Source organism: Tripterygium wilfordii, chromosome 13, assembly GCF_013401445.1.
Source record: "Tripterygium wilfordii isolate XIE 37 chromosome 13, ASM1340144v1, whole genome shotgun sequence".
In the NCBI taxonomy this organism is placed as follows: domain Eukaryota; kingdom Viridiplantae; phylum Streptophyta; class Magnoliopsida; order Celastrales; family Celastraceae; genus Tripterygium; species Tripterygium wilfordii.
The window spans coordinates 4,285,089-4,309,044 of NC_052244.1; the positions used below are offsets into that span (position 1 = coordinate 4,285,089).

At 33.9% G+C, this 23,956-nt stretch overlaps 2 protein-coding genes across 16 annotated transcripts; both read left to right on the forward strand.

Moving 5' to 3' along the window:
• The first annotated feature begins 391 nt into the window (after window positions 1-391).
• LOC120012105 (zinc finger BED domain-containing protein RICESLEEPER 2-like) lies at window positions 392-5,510 on the forward strand. 7 transcript variants are annotated; one of them, XM_038863377.1, is made up of 5 exons: window positions 645-822; window positions 2,354-2,769; window positions 4,168-4,445; window positions 4,548-4,596; window positions 5,288-5,510. In XM_038863377.1, exons 1-4 carry the CDS (start codon window positions 767-769, stop codon window positions 4,587-4,589), a joined length of 792 nt encoding a protein of 263 aa, XP_038719305.1. In that variant the 5' UTR covers window positions 645-766; the 3' UTR covers window positions 4,590-4,596; window positions 5,288-5,510. The 7 variants fall into 7 exon arrangements, with proteins under 7 accessions (XP_038719302.1, XP_038719305.1, XP_038719306.1 ...); XM_038863378.1 differs by having other exon boundaries at window positions 4,330-4,445; XM_038863379.1 differs by having other exon boundaries at window positions 4,384-4,445.
• Window positions 5,511-6,846: 1,336 nt separating this feature from the next.
• LOC120012409 (disease resistance-like protein DSC1) lies at window positions 6,847-14,423 on the forward strand. 9 transcript variants are annotated; one of them, XM_038863827.1, is made up of 9 exons: window positions 6,847-7,072; window positions 7,562-7,767; window positions 9,023-9,263; window positions 9,369-10,461; window positions 10,590-10,877; window positions 11,549-12,358; window positions 12,469-13,471; window positions 13,789-13,915; window positions 14,097-14,423. In XM_038863827.1, exons 2-7 carry the CDS (start codon window positions 7,623-7,625, stop codon window positions 13,261-13,263), a joined length of 3,372 nt encoding a protein of 1,123 aa, XP_038719755.1. In that variant the 5' UTR covers window positions 6,847-7,072; window positions 7,562-7,622; the 3' UTR covers window positions 13,264-13,471; window positions 13,789-13,915; window positions 14,097-14,423. The 9 variants fall into 9 exon arrangements, with proteins under 9 accessions (XP_038719755.1, XP_038719757.1, XP_038719758.1 ...); XM_038863829.1 differs by having other exon boundaries at window positions 7,623-7,767; XM_038863830.1 differs by having other exon boundaries at window positions 6,847-7,024.
• The last annotated feature ends 9,533 nt before the right edge of the window (window positions 14,424-23,956 follow it).

Below are 23,956 nucleotides of genomic sequence, written 5' to 3' on the forward strand. Positions count from 1 at the left end.
AGATGAACCGCCGGACCATAAGTGATTAAAATTGATTGAATTTCGTTGATGGGGTATAATATTTGTATTGAACTGAGAGTGAAGAGATTACATAGAAGTAGGGTTGAAAATGGGCCGGGCGGCCCGTGGGCGGCTCGCGGGCGGCTCACGGGCGGCCCTATTTAGGCTCGGCTCGAGCTCGGCCCGTAAGACAAAGGGGCCAAGCTCGGGCCTAATGGGAAGCTCATTTGATATTTAGGGCCAAGCCCGAGCTTGGAGAAGTCCGGCCTGTAGGCCCTCGGGCCTGTATGTATATACACATATGTATATTTATATATCCTATATTCATATATCCTATATTCAGCCCAAATAGACTCCTCATTGTTTAAGACTTTAAGCCCATTCAAGAAGCCCTAATTCCCTAAATCCATAGTCTCTTTACCTTGCTCCTATACGGAAAAATTGTAGCAGAGAGAACGAGAGCCGAGAGAGCAAAGGAACCCTAAAACGTCTTCTTGAGTCTCGATTTTCTTCCTGAAACGTTGCTTTTGTGAGTCTTCTCCAATGGGCAGAGAAACGGCCATACTAGAAGAACTAGCATGATCATCATCTGCATCTATCTGTAGTTTTGAGCTCTCATGTCTCGACCTTTTATCAGGTATTTTTTCTCTCGATCTTAAATCCGTTTTTTAATTTTGGTACTTTTGTGTTGAACAAAAATTCCTAGAATCCGAGAGTAGGAAACGAAGGTGGAATTTTGATTTCCAAGCAGCTCTAGGACTTGGGGATGGTGGCTACTGGCGAAGAGTGTTCACTTTATAAGCCCTTGATTAGGACCCTAAAGTAAACAAAGGAAGGGTGATTATTTTGATTACTGCTTTTTATAATGCTTGAAATGCTTTTATATTGGAGTGATAATACTGTTTGCTACTTTTCTATGTGGAAAAGGACGTGTTCTGGTTTTCTTGCCTGAAATAATTGTAGTTATAGATTTTATATATGTGATATCATTGGTTTCTGCTTATATACGTTTAAGAATGATTGGAAATAATATTAGCCCATGGCTTAAAATTATCCCTTAATCTTATTGTAGTCATCACCCCAAGCCTCTTTCAGCTTACATACTTAAGCGATTAAAGCTATCAAGTAGTAGCAAGAGAGATAGTTTATAGATAATTCTACAAAAAAATTACATAGAACTTCATATAACATTAGTATGAAAGCACTGGATGGTTTGTCTGCCTGTCAGATTGATGTACAGTAATTCCCATTTCTTTTCAAGTTTTGCTGCATAAGTGGTGCTGTGTAAAAAGCCTATTTAGCATCTGGTTCGACGATTTTTCTGGTGTTGTACACTTGAGTTATGAGTTCCTTTGAACAACTGGTAATTTAACAGAAAGAATCAAGAAACATTACAGAGCATAAGAAGCTCCCATAAATGGTGCCGTGAATCTTGAAATGTGATGAATGGAGGTCAATTTATGCTGTTAATCTTGAAATCATGACTGGAGATCAACTTATGCTGTTAATGGCAGTTTTTATATGTTCATTAAAAGCTGCAAGTGATAGTGATGTTCAACTGTTCAAGCAAGCATTCTCCCATTCATTGGTCTCAGTAGTCATGGCCACCAAACATTCTGGGGACCCAACAAATCCTACAAACTCTCTGGTTTCAACCATAATCTGTATACAATACCTCAGAAAAAACAAAGAAAGAAAACCTTATATACATACAATGTCTTAACAGTTAAACCACCACAACAATCAGCTCATTTGGTGAACAAAACAACTGAGAGAGAGACACTTCTTTGTGGTCAAAAAGGAAGTCTACACAGTTCTCTACAATCTTATCCTCCCCCTCATCGCCAAATGTCTTCCATTTTCTCAGACGTGTAAAAAGAAGAAAGGAAAATCAAGAAATCAATAGACTAAGAGGATTTCCAGAAATTGCTATTGATTAATTTTGCTTAATCATTCTTTTTGTGTGTTGTGATCTCTTCTCTTGATGGCTTATTGGGGGTGGTTTAATTTTGTTTTAGGCTGGTTTAATTGTAAGATATCTTTGCTTGAATGCATGAATTTTGAGTTTTGATTATTGGAGTCCTTTTTTTGCTTCTGTACAGAAACAACATTATGATCTTTTTATACCTGTTTTAGTTGTGATTCTATGTTTCTATATTATTTTAATCTTTCAGATTGTGATGACAATATTGCTCATGTTAGTTATAATTTTCTTTTGCATCCTCATAGTACTTAAATGAATGACTAAAAAAAGTTGTAACTATTTGTTCATGTTAGACTGTTAGTTATTTTCTTTTGTATAACTCTTCCTAGGTCATTTGCCTAGCTATTTTTTGATACTCTTCCATTTCAGGATGGAAGTTGATGGTGTGATTACCACAGAAGAACAGCCCGTGGGTGTGACTATGGATTTGGAGCAAGAGCAAGAGCAAGAGCAAGAACAACAAGAGCATGAGGAAGACGAAGTGGAAAATGAAGATGAGGAGGGAGTTGAAGAGGGAGTTGAAGAGGGAGATGGGGGAGGAGATAACGAAAATGATGAAAGTCTAGAGATTGATAAGAAAAGAAAGAGAAGGAGATCTGCGGTTTGGGATGAGTTCGATGAAGTAAAAGGAACAAACAAAATGCAATGCAAACATTGCAAGGCGCAACTTCAAATCAGTGGTGGCACGACATCTCATTTCAGGAGACATTTAAAGGGATGTGCAAGAAGGATGACAAATCAAAAGTCTCAAAAGATATTGGGTTTCCGCTCGGGTAAAATCACTAGTGAGACATCTCCTCATTCTGCTTTTATATATGATTATAAGAAGGTCAGAGATAGTATTGCACATTTTATTCTCATGCATGAGCATCCATTCTCTATAGTGGAGCAAGAGGGATTTAATCTTATCATGAAGAATAGTTCTCATGAGTATATACCATATACTCGTATCACTACGCAAAGTGATTGCATGGAAGAGTATGATAAAGAAAAAAAGAAGTTGAAGTCATTACTAAAAAATGTTAGCAAAATTTGTTTGACAACTGACACGTGGAGGTCTTGTCAACAAATAGAATACATGGTTGTTACTGGACACTTTGTTGATGCTAATTGGAAATTGCAGAAAAGAGTACTTAACTTTGTGAATATACCACCTCCACGAGGTGGTGTTGATATTGCTGATGCTCTCTTCAAATGCATGACTGAGTGGGGAATTGAAAATAAAGTTTATTCTTTGTCTGTTGATAATGCTTCTTATAATGATGTGGCAATTAGAACTTTGAAGAACACATTTCTAAGAAATAAGAAATTGATACTTGATGGAAAATTGTTTCATGTTCGTTGTTGTGCACACATTCTCAATCTTTTAGTTCAAGATGGAATTGCTGCCATTGATGATGTGATTTACAATGTGAGGGAAAGTGTCAAATTTTTGAAAAATTCTGAAGCACGATTTTTGAAGTTCACTGAAATAGTTAAGCAATTGCAACTACCTGCTAGGAAGCTGATTTTGGATGTTCCAACACGTTGGAACTCTACTTTTGAGATGTTGTCACTTGCTTTGAAGTTTAAGGATGCATTTTTTATTTTTAAAGAGAGGGAACCTCTTTATCATAATTTACCAACAGAGGAAGAATGGGAGAGAGTAGAGAATGTGTGTCAAATCTTATCTGTGTTCAACACAATCACTAATCTCATATGGGGAAGTGACTACCCAACTTCTAATTTATTTCTTTCTGAGATGTATCGAGTGAAAGAAATTTTACAAAAGAGAGCAATGGATAACAACATATACATCAAAGCTATGGTTGGGAAAATGAATGTGAAGTTTGAGAAGTATTGGGGTGAGTGTAATTTATTGATTTCGATTGCTGCTGTCTTAGATCCACGGTGAAAAATGAAGTTGATTGAATTTTGTTTTCCATTGATTTATGAAAAGTCCGAAGTGATATACAATATTGAGAAGGTCCGTGGAGCTTTATATGAAATGTATGAGCAGTATGCAGCTAATTTTGCCTCAACCAACGAGGAAGGTAGTAGCCAGAGATCATCTAAATCCCAGGGAGATGATGTTGGTTCTAGCTCTACAGTTGATATTAATTCTGGATGGTCTAAATTTGATGAGTTTGTAGACATGACTGAAAATGCTCCCCCTACAAAATTTGATTTGGATGTTTACCTAGGAGAAGTTGTTTATAGATGTTCTCAAGAAGAAAGAGGAAAATGGAATGCTTTAGGTTGGTGGAGGGTAAATAGCCTAAAGTATCGTATTTTGTCAAAAATGGCTTCAGATGTTCTAGCTATTCCCATCACAACAGTAGCTTCAGAGGCTACATTCAGTACAGGTAGTAGAGTTATTGACACATATCGGGCTAATTTAGCACCAAAAACTGTTGAAGGTTTGATGTGTGAAGGTGATTGGATACGAAATCTTCATGGGTTAAAGAAGAAATCGCGCAAGGTGATTATTTCATTTGATATCACTTAAACTTCCTATAATATTAAGTTTTAAAACCTCACATTTTAGATTGATGATTGTTTTTTTATTTTTATTTGTTTGCAGAAAGAAGAAAAGGATGAAGAGTTTGTTCTCAATGTTCCATAAAAGTTAGGTGAGTGTAATACTATTAGATTATGTTCAATATTTACAAATCTTTCTTCATACAGAGTATGGTATGTACAAATGTATTGCTCTGGTTTTATTCCTCTGAGGTTTTGCGTGATATCAGGATTAAGCTTTAGTTATATGTTGTGATGATATGTGACATAATTGTGCTAATTTACTTCTATGGTGCATAATTTGTCCAATATAGCTCCTTCCTGTGGTCTAGATTTTCCTAATTATCATATTATGGTAATAAAATGTGATAATTAAAACCTGGAGATTCTTATTAAAGCTGATATCTATGTGTTCAGATGTTTTCTTCTCTGCATCATATGGTTCAAATGTTAGTTTCTTATTTACCCAAATACTAATGATTTTCCCCTTTTCTTGCCTTCCACTATCTGATCTGAAGTCATCAATTTAATATGATGGTGTTTGCAAACTAGGGTGCAGCCATGGAAGCTTAGTTTTATTGCTTGCCACTCTGCAAAAGAGAGATACATAGTTCAAAGAATGTAACTTAGCAAACGTATGAAAAAAAAAAGCTCAGATAAAGTGTCACTGATTTCCTTTTCCCAAATAGAATTTCCATCATAGGTTATACTTTATCAATTGATTCCTGTGATAATGCATAGGTTGATTGATATGGACCATGTTACCAAACTCACTTAGTTAATTGATACTTTGCTACTTGTTAGGTTGGAGTTTCGGAAGTTACAGAGTTCATTTCAAAACATAGAGATTCAAGCTGCTTACAATCAAGAAGAATTGTTGGAGTTTAATTACAGATTTTGTTATTGTTTATGAAGTATTTGACTCGTATATTATTTTGGAGTTTACTTACGGAGTTTATATAATGTTGGCTGCTATTGTAATAATTTTACTTGTATTAATGTTGGATTTTATTTAAGTCATTTTTACAGGTTTTTTTTTTTATATTTATGATCAAGCCAACAAACGGGCCGGGGCTCGACGGGCCGAGCCTAGGGCCGGGCTCTTTTCTAACGAGCTGAGCTCGAGCTCGGGCCTTATTTAATGGGAACGGACCGAGCCTAGGGCCTGTCAAAGCCAGGCCCGGCCCGACCCATTTTCATCCCTACTGATAGAAGAAGAAGAAGAGATTAAGCTTTCATTTAATTGAGTTGAATGTTTTAATTACATCGGCTACTACCTTATACTTGCAGCTATTGTAGTCCTTTGAAAATGAAAAAATATAACATTTAGTCCCTCAATTATACCTTTAGTTTCATTTTCGTCCTTAAAAACATTTTTTCTAACTTTGTCCTTCAACTATTGAAATGTATCAATTTTGACCTTCAAATGAGAGAGTAGCCAGAAAAATCCAACGTAACATGTATTTGGCATATCGAAGTACATCTTAGTTGACAAATTTTGACAAACGGGAACAATATTATTCCTAAACTATTAATATCTAACACTTTTAGTGCTTAAACTATACAACAAAATAGTTTGGAAATTTTAAAGCGTTAGATATTCTGGGGATTTTATGAGATGACAGATATAAAATTTAAGCCAAGTGAGATGACAGGTGTAAAAATTATACCAACTGGGATGTCACGTATGATTTTTTTTGATGCCGGAATCATTTGAGGGACGTACATGATACCTTTAAATAGTTGAGGGATGATTTAAGAGCAAAAAAAGTTTAAAGACAAAAATGAAATCAAGGGTATAGTTGAGGGACAAAATATATATTTTTGCCCTTTGAAAATAGAAATAACTCAAATGGATACAAAGATGATGTAACCATTATGAATAAAATAAGTTGTGTAAAAATAATGTGAAGCTATCTCATTTTGAATAAGAGTAATGCAACATTGATCACTGAAAGAGTTGTCAATTTCTAACTTAATAACCGACTGTTCATAGTTCCAATTTGAGAATCCAATGTAGAAATTGTTTCAATATGTACACACAAACAAATTCTCAATGTTTGGGCAGATTCTTTATATTTATTTTTTATGACACATTGCAGTTTGATTGTCTGAATGGTCATAAATCTGTCCGAATATGCATATTGTAAGAATATGCAACTTTGGATTCTCAAATTGAAATGTGTGAACATTCGGTGACAGAGTTGGACCTGATCAATCTTTCTTGGGCACTGAAAGATTTAACACTTGCTTGGGCTAGTGAAGCACCGACCCAATGTTGTAGACAGGCCCAACTGAACCAAAGCCCAACAATTCAAGATGAATGGTTCAACTGTTCAAGGCTTCAAGCCAGGTCCCAGAAGGCCACATGGGGCAGCTGGTAGAAATGAGGCGGAGAACCCAAAGAGAAGATGAAGCAGAGATGCTGGGAAGACGGCGGAAGATCATCGGAGTTGCGTCCATTCGAACAGGGGATACAACCCAAATCAAGAAGGGGCTTCTGCTGCTCTGCATACGCTTCTTGTGTGCATCACACCTTGAGTAAGTCGCTCCCTGGCTTCTTTTTAAGCTAACAGAAACTGCTTCAAAGTATGTCTTTTTTTCGTCTTACCTTCAGTAAGTCGTTCTAGTTGCCTCTGAGGATGTCTTTTTCCGACTTGGAAGTGACGACTGTATTCTTCTTTGCTAGTTGCTACCCTCTCTTCTTTAACAAGCGTGAATATGAGCCTGAAACTGCCCAAGCCCATCGCCATCCTTTCACAGTTAAAATCACTTTTTTTTTTCTCTAGATTTTCCATATATTGCTAGTTCTGAAGCTTAAAAACATCTGTGGGAAAAAGACAACATTCAAATTCAATTTCTGCTTTTGCGTGTGATAAAAAGCACAATGAATGTAATTGGTTGGTCTTCAAAAAAGCACAATGAATGTAATTGGTGTGTCATTTTCTGTGAAAACGTTTTCTAACTAATATTCCTCTTGTGAAGAAGACTAATTTGCATTTTTTAAGGGAGTGTATGTTAGTGAAGCCAAATGCTTCCGTAATCACTGCTACTGCTACTGCTACGTTTTTTCTACAGATATCGGAATTCTGATTCTTATTGTCAAATATCTTATATGATTCACATGGGTCGAGTATAGATGGATGATCTGCTACAAGAAATGCGCCTACAAATTGTCCGTGAAGAATCCAAATCAAATTTATTGAACTTTGTTGGAGACGTTACAGAACCCGAATCAAGAAGGGCCCTCTGCTCTGCATATGCTGCTGTGAATCGAAGCTTGAGTAAGTTGATCTCTAACTTCTTTTTAACTTAACAGAAAGCAGCTGCTTCAAATTATGGTTTTTTTTTCATCTTATTTGGTACTATTTTCCCCCTAATGTCTTCCCTTAGATATTCAAATCTGAATAATTGTCTTAGTTGGAGATGCATATATTCCTTATGATATTCATTCTACCCAAAAGCAAAAGAATTTGACTGTTCTTGTACTTTTGCTTGTAAATTACTGGTACTCGAAGAGATAAGTTGTGGGTCATCTTTTTCATGGAAAATGACTTCAAGAAAAAAATTTCTGTTTGGGAGAGAGAAAGAGCAAGAATTTTTTAAAAATTGAGAGGTTCAATTTATCGTTATCATGGATGTTGCAATTATTTTTCTCCAAGGCGTTTTCCTCTGCATTTTGAAGAAATCTTAGAAATAGTTTAACTTTCATTTTACAATAATAATACCAAAAAATCACAAACTCAAAAGGATGGAAAATGACTTCACAAAGATATGTTTGGCAGAAGAGAAAGAACAAGAATTGAAAGAGATAGATAGCCACAAGTCATCTCTGTCAATAAAGTTGCAGTTAGTTTTCCCCATGTTGTGTTTTGCTCTATTTTTCAACAAAAAAAGTTGGTTTCGTCCAGCATTTGAAGTTATTTTTAAAAATACAGTAAAACCTCTCTATAGTAGTAATAGCTTTCCTCTAGGCATTTGAAAAATATTTTTATAAATACCTTGAGAATTTCATTTTTTACACTAATAAATAAATCCACCTATTATTATTATTATTAATTTTCAATTTCTGGTTATGGCATAATCAACCAGATACGTGATAGAAACTTCGATAAAGAAGGGCAAGTAGTCACTTCAGCCGAATTTATTTAGCATTATCTTGCCCGTAAAAGAAATAAAAAAGTTTTTGCTTGACGACTTTCACTCCTCTCCAATTCTTTAAAAGCCTAGTTTTGATTTTTGAAGTTACATCTTTTTAGTGACTGGTTATGGCATTGGTAGCTGCTTCTTCTTCTTCTTCTTCTCCTTCTTCTTCTTCTTCTCCTTCTTCCTCAACTCCTACCCTTGGGAAGTTTGATGTTTTCATTAGTTTCAGAGGACTTGATACTCGTGACAACATTCTCAGTCATCTACATGCTGCATTGTGTAGCGCAAAAATTGTAGCTTTCATTGATGATGACCTCAGGAGAGGAGATGATGTTTCAGATGCTCTTCTTAAGACAATTGCCGAATCAAAAATCTCACTCATCATTTTCTCAGAAAACTATGGTTCTTCAAGGTGGTGTTTAGACGAACTTGTGCAAATCATGAAATGTAAGAAAGAAAATGGACAAATTGTTATACCAGTCTTCTTCAAGGTGGATCCATCACATGTAAGAAACCAATCAGGCCCTTTTGGACTGGCTTTAGCTCGGTATGAAGGTCATCCAACGATACAAACATGGAAGAATGTTTTGACCAAAGCTGCTAATTTATCTGGATGGGATTCACAGGTCACAAGGTAATTCATTTCTTTTTCTCTCTTTTTGATATTCTTAATATCAGAACGATTTTTTTTAAGTTCAAAATCAGCGTATAATTCGAGTTTACTTCTTTTTCTTTCCAGGCCTGAGGCTACACTTATTAAAAGTATTGTTGAAGATATTTTGGGCAAGCTTTACTACACTTCCTCAAGCAATTTTGGTAATCTTGTTGGAATGAGTTCTCACTTTGAGAAAATTGAATCATTACTGAGCACGATTGATGAAGATATTCGCATAATAGGACTTTGGGGGATGGGCGGTATTGGTAAAACGACACTTGCTAGAGAATTTTTTAACCATTTTTTCCCCCAATTTGAAGGGCATTGTATTATTGAAGATGTAAGAGAAACATGTGAGAAGCGTGGGCTAAGTGAGTTACGAGAGAAACTTGTTACTGGATTACTGAAGGATGGGAACTTAAATGTAGGCACTCCTAATCTAGGAATTCCTTTTATAAGGGAAAGGCTCCGTCGTATGAAAGTTCTTATTATTTTGGACGATATAAGTGATTTTCAGCATATAGAGCTTTTAGTTGGATGGCGTGATTGCCTAGGTCCTGGAAGCATTGTCATGATAACAAGTAGGGATAAACAAGTGCTTAGGAATGGAGTTGATGGGATCTATGATGTTCCAGGGTTGGATTACAATGAAAGTCTCCGTCTTTTTAGTCGATACGCTTTCAAACAAGAGCATCCACCAGAAGGTCATCAAATGAGATTGTCAAACAGGGCAATAAATTATGCAAAAGGTCATCCTTTGGCTCTTAGAATCTTGGGTTCCCATCTATATGGAAGGAGCAAGCAAGAAAAGGAAAGTGCACTGAGGAAATTAGAGAGAACCCCAAACATGGCTGTGCAGCAAGTGTTGCTTATCAGTTATCATGGACTGGACTACCAAGAAAAAAATTTGTTTCTTAATATTGCGTGTCTCTTTGAAGGAGAGTATGTTAATGAAGTCAAATGCTTCCATGATGCTTGCAATTATTCTATGGATATCGTACTTGGTGTGCTTATTGACAAATCTCTTATAACTATTCGAACGGGTCGAGTATGGATGCATGACTTGCTAAAAGAAATGGGTCGACAAATTGTTCGTGAAGAATCCATTGAAGAGCCGGGGAAACGCAGCAGGTTGTGGGATCATCATGACATCTGTGATGTATTGACAAAGAACACGGTAAGAGTCTAAGTACTGACTTTGTATTTCATATGTGACCTCACCTGTAGAAAAAATCGTTATGGATATTTTTTCACAATATGCATTTTAATTTATGTCATAACTACCTTACTCACCTTGATTTGTAGGGGACTGAGACAGTCAAAAGCATATTGTTGGACGTGTTTAAACTAAGACAATTAAGCATAAATCCTATAGCATTTGAAAGGATGCACAATCTTGAGTTCCTCAAAATCAGAGTCTGTTCGTCTTCTGTGTGCCTTCCTCATGGCCTTGATTCTCTTTCTAACAAGTTAAGATATATGTATTGGGAGCAATACCCTTTGACATATTTACCATCAAAGTTTCATCCAGTGAATCTAGTTAAGCTCGTAATGCCTAACAGCCATGTTGAACGACTATGGAATGGAAGACAGGTATGCCTTTACATTTTTCTTTGTCATGGATGATGGATGCATAAATCATAAATTCTAGATTCCTCCAAAGGAAATATAGTGACATATTAGAAACCTTTTTCTTTTAATATATTACTATAAAATCAAGTATTCTAAAAATTAATTAAAAACGATTAGAATACAATCAATTTATGTCTAATAGGTGTGTTTATAATATTATGATTATTATGAACTCGCCATAATATTTTATTCTTAATCCATCTTGACGAATTGTTCCATATATTAGCATTTTTTTGTGCATGTATTATTATTCTTTGGCCTTAAAAATTTAAGAATAAAGTTAAAAGAGAATGAAGAACTCCTAAATGTAGGTAAACAACTTTCTTGCACAAGGCTCCTGTTGTGGGCAGGGTTAGGGATTAGGGCAAGTTGTACGCAGACCTTACCGCCATCTAGGTTGTAACTCTACAACTCTATCATTGGGTCACATGTTCGTCCGCACATTATATAACTCCTAAATAACTTCTGAAACGTAAAATTAAAATCTTGTGCATTATATATGATTTCCAACCCACTATTGAGTAGATAGATTATGTAGAGTGTGAATGAAATATTGAGAGAACACTAAGTAAAAATGTTCTTATACTATTTAGGATGTAACGTTTAAATAATATTTTTCATTGTTGCCGCAGAATCTTGTGCACTTGAAGGAGATTGATCTCTCTTACTCAAAGAAGTTGATCGAAATCCCAGACCTCTCACTGGCTACAAATCTTCAAGAACTGGTTCTTATGTTTTGCGATAGGCTTAAGAATCTTCAAGTTAGAAATATTTCTAATTTGAAATGTCTGAATCTTCGGGGCTGTTCCCTTATCAAGAAATTCCCAGAGGTATCATTGGAGATCCAATATTTATATTTAGATGGGACCGCAATCGAAGAAGTTCCATCAACAATCTGCAATCTCAAATCCCTAATTGCGTTGGACCTTGGTGGGTGCACGAGGCTTAAGAGTCTCCCCACCAGCATTTATAAACTAAAACCACTCGTGGATTTTGGTGTGCGTTTTCCATTGAAAAGAAGGGAGCATCAACAAGAAGTTAATATACATCTGAGGGAGTTGACTGATCTTTTTGTGTGGTTATCTTCGGTGGAAAGGCTGAATCTCTCTGGAAACAATTTTCAGAAAATACCTGTTGCCATCAAACAGCTTACCAATCTCATACATCTTAACCTGGAGGACTGCAGGAGGCTTCAATCACTTCCTGAGCTTCCAATGAATATCCAATTTATATATGCAGCGAATTGCATATCACTAGAAATGGTGGCAAGTCCTTTATCCACAGCTGCCAGAGGAGTATTTGACTCTTGCAAAGCTCAAGATGATACTGTTTTTCATTTTCCAAATTGTTGGAAATTGGACCAAAATGCACGAAATAGCATAGTGGCAGATGTAGAATCGAGGTTGCTGCACGGGAAAGCCATTTATCCAGAAAGCATAGTGGTCTCTCTCTCTCTCTCAATATGGGTCTATCTATCTCTACATTTATACACCCATTTTAAATTAAAATTTCTGATTATCATTATATAAAATTTCTGATTATCTTGATGCAGAACACTGGAGTAGCCAATATCATTTTTCCAGGAGGTGATGTTCCAGATTGGTTCAAATATAAAAGTGGGGAATCCTCACTAACTGCAAAGCTTCCTCCACATTGGTGTAATGCTGAGTTATTCTGCTTGGTTTTCAGCATTGTTCTTGATTTCAAGGACTTCCCTAAATACAGCAATCTCTGTTTTGTGAACTATAATTGCCACATAAGAACCGACAGAGATGACAGCTTCAGTGCCAACTGTGGTTTGGAGTTTATTTGGAGATCTGAAGATGCTATTCAGTCAACTCAAGTCTGTTTAGTTTATAATCAATCATTGGTAAATGATTGGAGAAGGATACCTAAAGAAGCAGATGATGCGGATGAGATCTCAATTGAATTCTATGCTGAAGAAGATGCTATAAACTATTGTGTGGTCAAAAAGTGTGGCGTCCATTTGCTATACACTCGTGACATAGAAGATAGAAATTGTTGTTCAGTGGTCCAACCTAACTCTCCTTGTGGTGATCTGACCCATTTCTTCTTGAAGCAAGATTGTGTGGATGATGTTGAAGAATCAGTGACACAAGATGCTAAAGATAGTGGAGGCTACAATGACAGTAGTTTCAATGTGGGTAACCCTATTGAAAAGTTAGCTCCAGTACTAAGCAGGAAGAAAATGAAATGGAAGCTAAATACATTTAGATTTACTAAATTTCTAAGGGTTCGACGAAAATCAACTCGAAAAGTTTCGAGAAACTATTGTAAGGTCAAAAGAGTTCCCCATGGCAGAGAAGATGATGTAGACCTTCAATGATCCAACCCAACTCTACTTGGGATGATCCGACCAGTCCTCCTTGAAGCAAGGTATGTGGATGATGACGTCAAAGAGCCATTGTTTCAAGATACTAAAGATAATGGAGGCTATAGCAACAATTGTTTCAATGTGGACAACCACAGTGAAGATTCAGCTCCAGCGAGGAAGAGAAGGAGAAAAATAAACTGGAATATAAAGATGGGCCTGGGTAAGTCATTCTGTGTTCTCCTTTTTGTGATCTTTTATCATTTTCGTTGTGTTATACTTTTCTTCTACATATATTTTTGGTGTTATGCTACTAGATATTCAATTCCCAATAACTTTTTTTTATTGGAAGCTTCCGGTGAAAAAGAAAGATGTATATGTTTATCAACAATGCCATGTAAGCCCAGCTATATATAATGATGTTTGTTTTCAGTGCATATATCGATGTCTAGGACTACTTTCATAAGGCAAATTTAGAAGCACTTATGTTCAAATTGAATACTATATATGCTTTCATTCTTCTCATATTTACAATTCCAGAACCTATGAGGCTATGGCATGCCTTCAAAGATGTATATGTTGATCAATGAAAACAACTCGAAAAGGGGGGCCTACAATTCTATCCAGTTCTGCTCCTGTTTCAGCAAAAAATTTCTTCAGTTCAAGTGTAAGTCACCCTCTCTGGCTTCTTTTTGTTTTTGATCTTTTATGCTTTGCCTTCCGTTACATATTTTTCATGCTATGTTAGAAAGCATTCATATTATGTCAGGAAGAAATATCTTATATGATAATGCTCATTGATTTTATATTGCTTTCTTTCCTCTCGTATATATATTTCAAGAGTGCAGCTATGCTAGAAGCTCAGCAGAGGATGTAGCTGATCGTTCAAGGCAGAGAATGTTGGTGTTGGTTGAATTCTGTACTCTTTTGGTTGAATAATGGATGGAAGGTGTGCTGTTTGAGTATCACTTGACTGACTTGAAGGGGGTAACTTGTTCTTAAGAAGAAAAAGATGAAATGAAAGAGTTGTAAATACTTTTTTGGTTACGTAATTTGGTTTTAGGGTGCGTTCCAAGATTGCAGGATTAGTGTTGGTTTATTAAATAAGCTTATATTATTATGTCAAACTTTGCAGCACAAATAAAACCAAGCAAAAACGTTGTGAATTGTGAACCCACCTGTTATTGTAGCATTTCTTCCTTATTGCCGTACCCGTTAAATAAAAAATCTACATAGTCAACCTGAGCTAGTAGAGTAGAGAATTAATTAAATTATCATCATTATTTAATAAATCAACATCATTGTTTTTCCCGTAGTGTTAGAGGTACATAATTTATATAATATAATCTAAGTGGCATGTCACACAAATTTATTTACATGACAAGTTTAAAAAATTATATATTTGGATTTAACATGTAAATCAAGATTCATTATTGATATGTTTTATCTAGTCGTTCTTAATTATATTGTTTTGAAAACACAGTCACAATTTTAGGATTAATATTGCCTCATAAACACGTAATTTAATTATTTTGATGCAATTAAAGAACTTCTAAGTGATAAACAACCTCATAAACATGTAATTCAAGACGTTTCTGTGTGCATTTTTTAGTTACTCATGACTTGGATTTTATGATTTAAATAGATAAATTGGAGTCGTGCTAAACTATATGAAAATACTCAATATGTTTTAGTTTTTTGTTTGGTAATCGGTTGCTCTTTTCATGGGCAGCTCTCATGCTTTTTTGGATAGAACAAAAAATTTCGTTATTCCATTCTTTAAAAAAAATTCGAATTTCATCATAAAAATATAAAACACTTATGCTTTGTTTGTCTGAAGGAAAATACGACTCTAGGAATTTTTTTTTGTATTGTTCAGTGTTTGTTAACAGAAAAATGAGACAGTCAATTGAAAACAAATAAAAGTCATCTAAGAAAAGACTTCTAAAGGAAGGAAAACAACATCCCATTCCAAGGACGGGATGTCATTTTCCCTCTGGGATGCTAATTGCCGAGGTAAATCGGAAGACAATGTGCAAATTGGGACGGTGCTTTTCACAGTGGAGTCATTTCAAGCTTGTGGAGTTTTTATGTAATAAAAATAAAATTTATATAGTAAAAATAATAGTTTTTAATTAAAGAAAAAAAGTAATGTTGTAGTTTAAATTTATGTTTTCCACCAAACCAAACATGGAAAGCATTAGCAACCTTTTTGTTCAAACACTAGAAATTACTTGTTTTTCCTTTTCCATGAGACTTTGGTTTACATCATCTTAACCAATTACAAATATGTGTTAATATCCAATTTCAGTAAAATTGGCCTTCAAATGATAAATTCCATTGTCTCTACTGTTATTCCATTGTTTTCAAAAATAATGGAATAACATCATGAATGCATAAAACACTTGGGTTTCAAAATTTCACTCAATCCTATTGTTTTAACCAACTACAAACATGTTATAATATCCAATCTCAATAATATACATGTTCAATTATCAAATTTCAATGTTTCTAAAATAAATTAACTCATGACTTGGATATAATTTCATTGTTTTTGTATTTCAGACATTAATTCCATTATTTTTGGATGTAATTTCATTATTTTCTATATTTCAGACAATAATTCCATTTTTTTTATATTCCAAACAATAATTTCATTAATTTTGTCTTACAGACAATAATTCGATTGTTTTCAAAAATAATGTAATTAATGAACGAATCGATAGAAAATATTGACAATGGGTCTTGTTCGAAAATATTTTACATGCTAATTCATAATATGTATTTTTTTGAAATCTAACATGTATTTTAAGAGAGAAAATATTTTGAAATTTCGTTTAAAAAAATAAAAAACCTATGATGTCAATTGGTGTGCTAGAGAATATATGGACTAATTGTTTTAAATAAATAAGAGTATTTTTGTAACAAATAATACACTTTACATGTCAGATGCTTTGTCAACATTGCCACCTAGATTATGGATGACTATGAATATATAGATTATGAATGCCTAGCGCTATCGAAAATGACAACGTCTACTTGGACAAAATATGACTTGTGCCTTCACTATTTTCAAGTCTTCTTCAAAGTCCAGGGCCAAAACGCGTTGTGGTTGATGGAGATGGGATGACGATGTGACTTGATCACGTATAGTGATATGCCATTTAAGATGAAACCTAATTGCATTATTTATAATTGCTTTGTCAATTTTATTTTTATTTTTTTACGTAGTAGGTGTGGAAAGAAGAAAAACAACCATAAAAATATAACTATTCTTTTGGCAGTATCAGACAAGGAAGATGTGACTTCAGAACTCGGCTTATCCGCAACAATCAAAGATAAAAGTTGTTAGTTTGTGTAAGTTATTAGTGTAAAATGAAAGTTCCATGCTATTTCGAAAATCTCTACAAAGTGTATAGGAAAACAAACAATTACAATCTCCTTGAAAATTGTCGGGCCATTCTACTAGGTAGTAATTATGCCAAATAATAGAGCATGATTTATCGAGAGGTGATTCTGTTGACCATCGACTGTGTTAGAAATATGAATGCCCAATGTTCGATTCCAATGAAAAACATATTTCTCAATGATATTTTCAATAATAAAAAATAAAATAAAAAATAGAGCACGATGAAGTGACAAGTAAGACTTTATAATGGTTATTTGTTTTATGTGCTTATTTAATTCATTGTTTGCGGATAATGATGGTATGATAGTTTTGCGGATAATGGTGCATGGTGGTATTTCATAGGTTTATTTAGTTCATACTCGAAAAGTAGTGGTTTCGGGTTTGCATGTAATGAAAAGAATAGTAATAGCTACCTAAATCGCTACATTGAACATGTGCAAAGCATCTTAGCAAATTTTATAGCTTACACCATGCCCTAGATCAAACATTCCCCTTTTTTAGTTTTGGGTCAGTTTTGCCATTCTTGTTAGTATATACTTATATTATTATCTCAAACTTTGCAGCACAAATAAAACAAAGCAAGTGTGAACCCATCTGTGATCGTAGCATTTCTTCCTTATTACTGTAACCGATAAATTAAAAGTCTATAAAGTCAACCCAAGCTAAGAATTAATTAAATTATCATCATTGTTAAAAAAATCAACATCATTATTTAATAAATCAACATCATTATGTTTCTGCAAGTGAGCCGTTGTTTGAACGACAATCACCTTGCATGTAAGGGATCACCCACCCATAGGTCGTGGATTAGAATCCTACCTCTTCCCAAACCCATGTTTCAAAAAACATAATTATTTTTCCGGTAGTACTAGAGGTACATAATTTATATAATCTAGGTGGCATGCCATAAAAGTTTGTTAACATGACAATTTTAAAATTTTTTGAAAAAATGAAAGACTTACACTTATCTAGGCAATTTTTTTTAAAACAAATTGAAAAGAATTACACTTACCTAGCCATTTTTCTTTTCTTAAACAAAATTTCAAAATGTTTTACCTCTAAAAATAAATATTAGATTTCAAAAAAAATTACATATTCGGACTCAGTATGTCAAACTCTTTCCAACAAGACACATTGTTAATATGTTTTACCTGACCGTTCTTAATTACATTGTTTTAAAAACACTGTCACAATTTTAGGAATGATATTGCCTCACAAACGTGTATTTTAATTATTTGATGCAACTAAACAACTTCCAAGTAATAAACAACCTCATAAATATGTAATTCAAAACGTTTTTGTGTGCATTTTTTAGTTGCTTATGACTTGGATTTGATAGTTTTAAGTAGATAAATTGGAGTCGCGCTAAACTATATCGAAATACTCAATCTATTTAAATTTTTATTTTGTAATCGGTTGCTCTTTTCGTGGGCAACGCTCATGTTTTTTTGGATAGAACCAAAAATTGCATTATTTCATTGTTTAAAAAAATAGAATTTAATCATAAAAACTTAAAACACTTAGGTTCATAGTGTAACCCTCAATTACATCATCTTAACCAACTACAAATATGTACTAATATCCAATTTTAGTAAAATTAATTGGCCTTCGAAATGGTAAATTTCATTGTCTATACTGTTATTCCATTGTTATACATAGACAATTGAATAACATCATGAACACATAAAACACTCGGGTTTCAGAATTTCACTCAATTCCATTGTTATCCAATCTCAATAATATATATGTTTAACTATCAAATTTCAATGTTTTAAAAATAAACAATGAGATTTCTCATTTTATACATGTAATTACATTGTTTTCAAAAACAATAAAATTATAGTAAGAACTCATGATTTTGGATGTAATTCCATTGTTTTGTATTTCAGACAATAATTCAATTATTTTCTATATTTTAGACAGTAATTCCATTATTTTTGGTATACCAAACAATAATTTCATTAATCTTGTACTACAGACAATAATTCTATTGTTTTCAAAACAAATATAATTAATGAATGAATTGATAGAAAATATTTACAATTGGTCTAGTTGAGAAAAGTTTTACATGCTGATTTCGAATATGTAATTTTTTTCGATGTGTATTTTGAGAGAGAATATTTTGAAATTTTATTTAAAAAAACCCTATGATGTTTGTACGAGAGAATATATGGACCAGTTTTTTTAAATAAATATGAGTAATTTTGTAAAAAAAAAACACAAATGATACAATTTACATGTCAGATGCTTTGTTAACATTGTCACCTAGATTATTGATGTCTATGAATATGTAGATTATGAACCTAGTACTATCAAAAATGACAGCGTCTACTTGGACAAAATATGACTTGTGCCTATACATTAAAAAAGGAAGTTTTGTTAACTAATTCCAAGTCTTCTTCAAAGTCTAGGGCAAACGTGCGTTGTGGTTGATGGAGATGGGATGACGATGACTTGATCATGTATAGTGACATTCCATTTAAGATGAAACATAATTGCATTATTTTATAATTGCTTTGTCAATTTTTTAAATTTTTTATGTAGTAGTTGTGTAAAGAAGAAAAGCAGCCATAAACACTCAGGTTTCAGAGTGTAACCCTCAATTGCATTGTTTTAACTAACTACGAATATGTTCTAATATCCAATATATTTTAAGAACAAGGACATAATGGATTATCATGATGCGATTATGTAATACAAGTGGTCAATTCTAGTTGTTTCTCAATAATATATATGTTGATCTATCAAATTTTCATGTTTTTAAAATAAACAATGATATTTTTCATACTATACCTGTAATTACATCATTTTCAAAAAAGGAATTACAGCAAGAACTCATGATTTTGGATGCAATTTCATTATTTTTTGTATTCCAAACAATAATTTCATTGTTTTTTGATGTAATTCTATTATTTTCTGTATTTTAGACAACAATTTCATTATTTTAGTATTACAGACAACAATTTCATTATTTTTGTACTACATATATTAATTCTATTGTTTTCTAAAATAATGTAATCAGTGCATGAATCGATAAAACATATTGACAACAAGTTTTGTTGGAAAGAGTTTTACACGCTGATTTTAAATGTGGTTTTTTTTTCGAAATCTAACTATATTTTGAGAGAGAAAATATTTTGAAATTTCGTTTGAGAAAAAAATTTAAGAACTTATGATGTCAGCGGTGTGTGAAAGAATATATAGATTGGTTGTTTTGAATATAGTGGTATTTTTGTACATAAAAAAAATAAATTATACACTTTACATGTCACATGCTTAGTTAACATTGCTACTTAGAATACAGATGCCTATGGATATATAGATTATTGATGCTTAGCACTACTGAAAATGATAGCATCTTCTTGGATAAAATATGACTTGTCTCTATACATTAAAAACGAAGTTCTACCGACTACTTTCAATCCCGCTTCAAAGTCAAGGGAAAAAACACGTTGTGGTTGATGGAGATGGGATGACGATGTGGCTTGATCACCTATAGTGACATGTCATTTAAGATAAAACCTACGGAAGCACTACATGTCCATAATTTTACAAAATCATCTCACCTAGACTATGGACACTTATGGATACCAAAATTATGGACACGTATCATTTTGGTAAAACCTAATTGCATTATTTATAATTGATATGTCTATTTTTTAATTTTTTTATGTGGTAGTTGTGGAAGGAAGAAAAGCAGCCATAAGGACATAACTATTCTTTTGGCAGTATCAGACAAGGAATTACATCATGAATGCATAAAATCTTCGGGTTCATAGTTTAACCCTCAATTATATTGTTTTAACCAACTACAAATATGTTATAATATCCAATTACAATGAAATTGGACCTCAAAATAATAAGAAAAAATTAAAAAAACCTAAGATGTCATTAGGATGATGATGTGGTTGATGGAGATGGGATGATGATGTGACTTGATCACGTACAGTGACATGCCATTTAAGATGAAACCTAATTGAATTATTTTATAATTGTTTTGTCATTTTTTAATTTTTTTATGTAATAGTTGTGGAAGGAAGAAAAGCAGCCATAAGAATATAACTATTCTTTTGGCAGTGTCACAAGGAAGATGTGACTTAGAACTCGGCTTATCCACAACAATCGAAAATAAAAAATTATTAGTCTGTGATTTTTATTTGTTTGTGTATCATTATTGAAAGTTGCATGCTCTTTCTAAGATATCTACAAAGTGCAGTGGAAAACAAACACTTCGGAGAAAAATAATTGCAACTTCCTTGACAACGACGACAATTTAAACTCTTGGTCTTTTTTTTCTAACAAACAAAATTAAAGTCATTTTCCGCCTCTTCTTCCATGAAAAAGATCACCCACCCCTTGCCTCTTTGTATGAACAATATGAATTTGCACATTGATTGTCAATAAATCACAAGCACATGTAGAAGAACATTCCAACTCTTCTGTTTTGCTATTCATATTGTCCCTTCCTCAATGGCTTAAATCTCTTAGTGACAAGTTAAGAATTTTGCTTCGGGGATGATACCCTTTGACATATTTGTCATCAAATTTTCATTCGGAGAATCTAGTTAGACTCATAATGCCTAACGGCCATGGTGAACAACTGTGGAATGGGAGACAGGTATGTCTTTACATTTTTCTTTGTCAATGATTCAAAAATATAAATTCTAGATTCCTCCAAAGAAAATATAGTGAAAAATCAGAGATATTTTTCTTTTAATATATTTCTATAAAATCAAGGATTCTAAAATAATTAGAATACAAATCAAAGTTAATTACGAATAAATCTCTCATGTAAATTTCAAAGTTTATAGACGAATAAGATTGATGAGTACTATTTACACTCTCTATGTTTCCATTGACACCACGTTTTCCCCAAAATCTAAAAACGCGGCCCTTAGCCACCCTATGGCCAGTGAACTCCAGTCGGACATTTTGGTATCAGTTTCGGCTAGCCAAGAGCTGGGTCGGGTTCATCTCTGGCCGATGAACTCGTTGGTGGTGGTGGTTCGTCGTTTCGTCGTCGGATTTAGCCGGATTGGAGTTTTTTCTTCACGATGGTCGCGAGTTTCCAAGGACGATTCTGGATGCTACAGGCGACGGTTTGAGACGAGATTGGTTGAGTTATGCTCGTGAGGGTTGAGAGAAGCTTTTCGATAGGTCAGTGGCCAGAAATGGTGGCCGGACCAAGCAATAGCAGTGGTGGTCGGTGATGGTGCGCGTGAGAGGAGAGAGGGAAATGGGATGTGAATGGGGCATTCCAGTGTCAGTTTCGGCTGGCCAAGGGCTGGGTCAGGTTCGTCTCTGACTGATGAACTCGTTGGTGGTGGAGGTTCACCGTTTCGTTGCCGAATTCAGTCGGATCGGAGCTTTTTCTTCACGATGGCGGCGAGCTTCCAAGGACGATTCTTGAGGTTGCGGGCGACGGTTTGAGGCGAGATTGGCTGGGTTATGCTCGTGAGGGTCAAGAGAAGCTTTTTGATAGGTCAGTGGTCGGAATAAGCAGTGGTAGTGGTGGCCGGTGATGGTGCGTGTGAGAGGAGAGAGGGAAATGGGGTGTGAATGAGTTTGTTAAGGACGTGTTTGGTGGTTTTGAAAAATGGGGTGTCAATGGCAAAATGGGGAGTGTAAATAGTACTCATCATAAGATTTCATTAAAAGTATTATACCAATAAGTCCTTAATCTTACTTAAAACATAATTTGCCCTTACATGTATGTGGCGTGTTTTCTTTGTATCTCTCAAAATAATGTCGGAATAAAAAAAATTTATATTCAGAATTAGCATAGTAATCTCTTTCCAATGAGACCCACTTTCGATATCTTTCAGAACTGAAAAAACTAGTAAAACATAGCATTGATTTAAACAAGAGATATTTATTCTTTTGCGCATTGGTTAATCGTATATAAATCATAAGTGAAAAATTCAATTGTACTCACGATAAATCATATTAAGCAGGTAAGAATGTTGATATGATATTTCATAACAAACAGAAAACATATGATTATTCAAACAAGATATTTTACCTCTCAGAATAGTTAAATATTCACTGCTATTTTTTTTTGCAACTTTATGTCAAGATCTCTGATTATCGTCCATAATATATTGATTTCATAGGATTTTCAATTCTCTATAGGACTCTCATAGTATTTGAGCCTCAGTATTTTTAACCCAAAAAATGATTTATTCCCCTTCAAATCTGACAAAAAAAAATGAGATTTCAAATTTGTTATCCGTTTCCTTCCACAACACTTGCAACAACAAATCAGATAAAACATCCTAAACTTCTACAATATATAAAAAAAAATCGAAAACTCAAAAGAAAACAAAAGGATTACATTACTTGTTTTGAAAATAGTGAAATTTCATAATTAAAATTTTAATTTCATTCGTCATAAATCAGTGAGAATGTTTTTATAGCAAACGGAGTACAAATGATTATTTAAACAAGTAATTCACTTTTCTCAAAATAGTGAAATTTCTTTAAATCAGTGAGATTTTCGATCATAATAGTGAGATTTCCTTAAGTTTCAATAAGGATAAATCATCTTAAATATGCAAGAATATTTATGTGAAATTTCATAACAAACATAATAAATATGATCACTCAACCGCTATTAGCCAAAGAACTACATTTACAAATGTATCTGATGTGACTTGTAGTCAGAACAGCTACTTAACAATATGTACAAGAAAGAATATTGAAATGACCAAGTAAATGAAACTACACCGTTTGTATGATGGACCAAGATGACTAAAAAGAAAACCCTCCAGCCCAATGAAACAAAAGAAATGAAGCCCAAATATATCTGATACAGAGGCCCAATAAGATGAATAGGCTATAATGACAATAGGTCCAATGTGGGCAACCCTGTTGAAAAGTTAGCTCCAGTACTAAGTAGGAAGAACATGAAACCACGAAAATCAATTTGAAAAGTTTCGAGAAATTATTGTAAGGTCAAAAAGAGTTCCCCATGACAGAGAAGATGGATATAGACCTTCAATGATCCAACCTAATTCTCCTTGGGATGATCCGACCAACGTCCTTGAAAAGATGAAATGAAAGAATTGTGAATATATTTTTGGTTACGTAATTTGCTTTTAGGGTGGGTTTTTTTTCAAAAATACAGGATTAGTGTTGGTTTATTGAACAATTGTCAGGCCATTCTACTGGGAATATTATGCCAAATATCGCAGCTTTTTTTTTTTTAAAATTTTTTTTCTGGCATTTTTTTTATCAGATTTTCTGGCATGGTTAGAAAAGTAAGACTTTAGAATTGTTATTTGTTTTATGTGGTTAACT

Excerpts from the sequence above, each read along its gene's own strand:
- LOC120012409 (XM_038863826.1), top strand. The coding sequence starts at position 8,752 with ATGGCATTGGTAGCTGCTTCTTCTTCTTCTTCTTCTCCTTCTTCTTCT. Across the intron at positions 10,878-11,548 it reads GACTATGGAATGGAAGACAG|AATCTTGTGCACTTGAAGGA; the intron begins GTATGCCTTTAC and ends TTGTTGCCGCAG. Across the intron at positions 12,359-12,468 it reads TTTATCCAGAAAGCATAGTG|AACACTGGAGTAGCCAATAT; the intron begins GTCTCTCTCTCT and ends ATCTTGATGCAG.
- LOC120012105 (XM_038863372.1), top strand. The coding sequence starts at position 767 with ATGGTGGCTACTGGCGAAGAGTGTTCACTTTATAAGCCCTTGATTAGG. Across the intron at positions 823-2,353 it reads CCCTTGATTAGGACCCTAAA|GATGGAAGTTGATGGTGTGA; the intron begins GTAAACAAAGGA and ends CTTCCATTTCAG. Across the intron at positions 3,829-3,923 it reads GAAGTTTGAGAAGTATTGGG|TCCGAAGTGATATACAATAT; the intron begins GTGAGTGTAATT and ends ATTTATGAAAAG.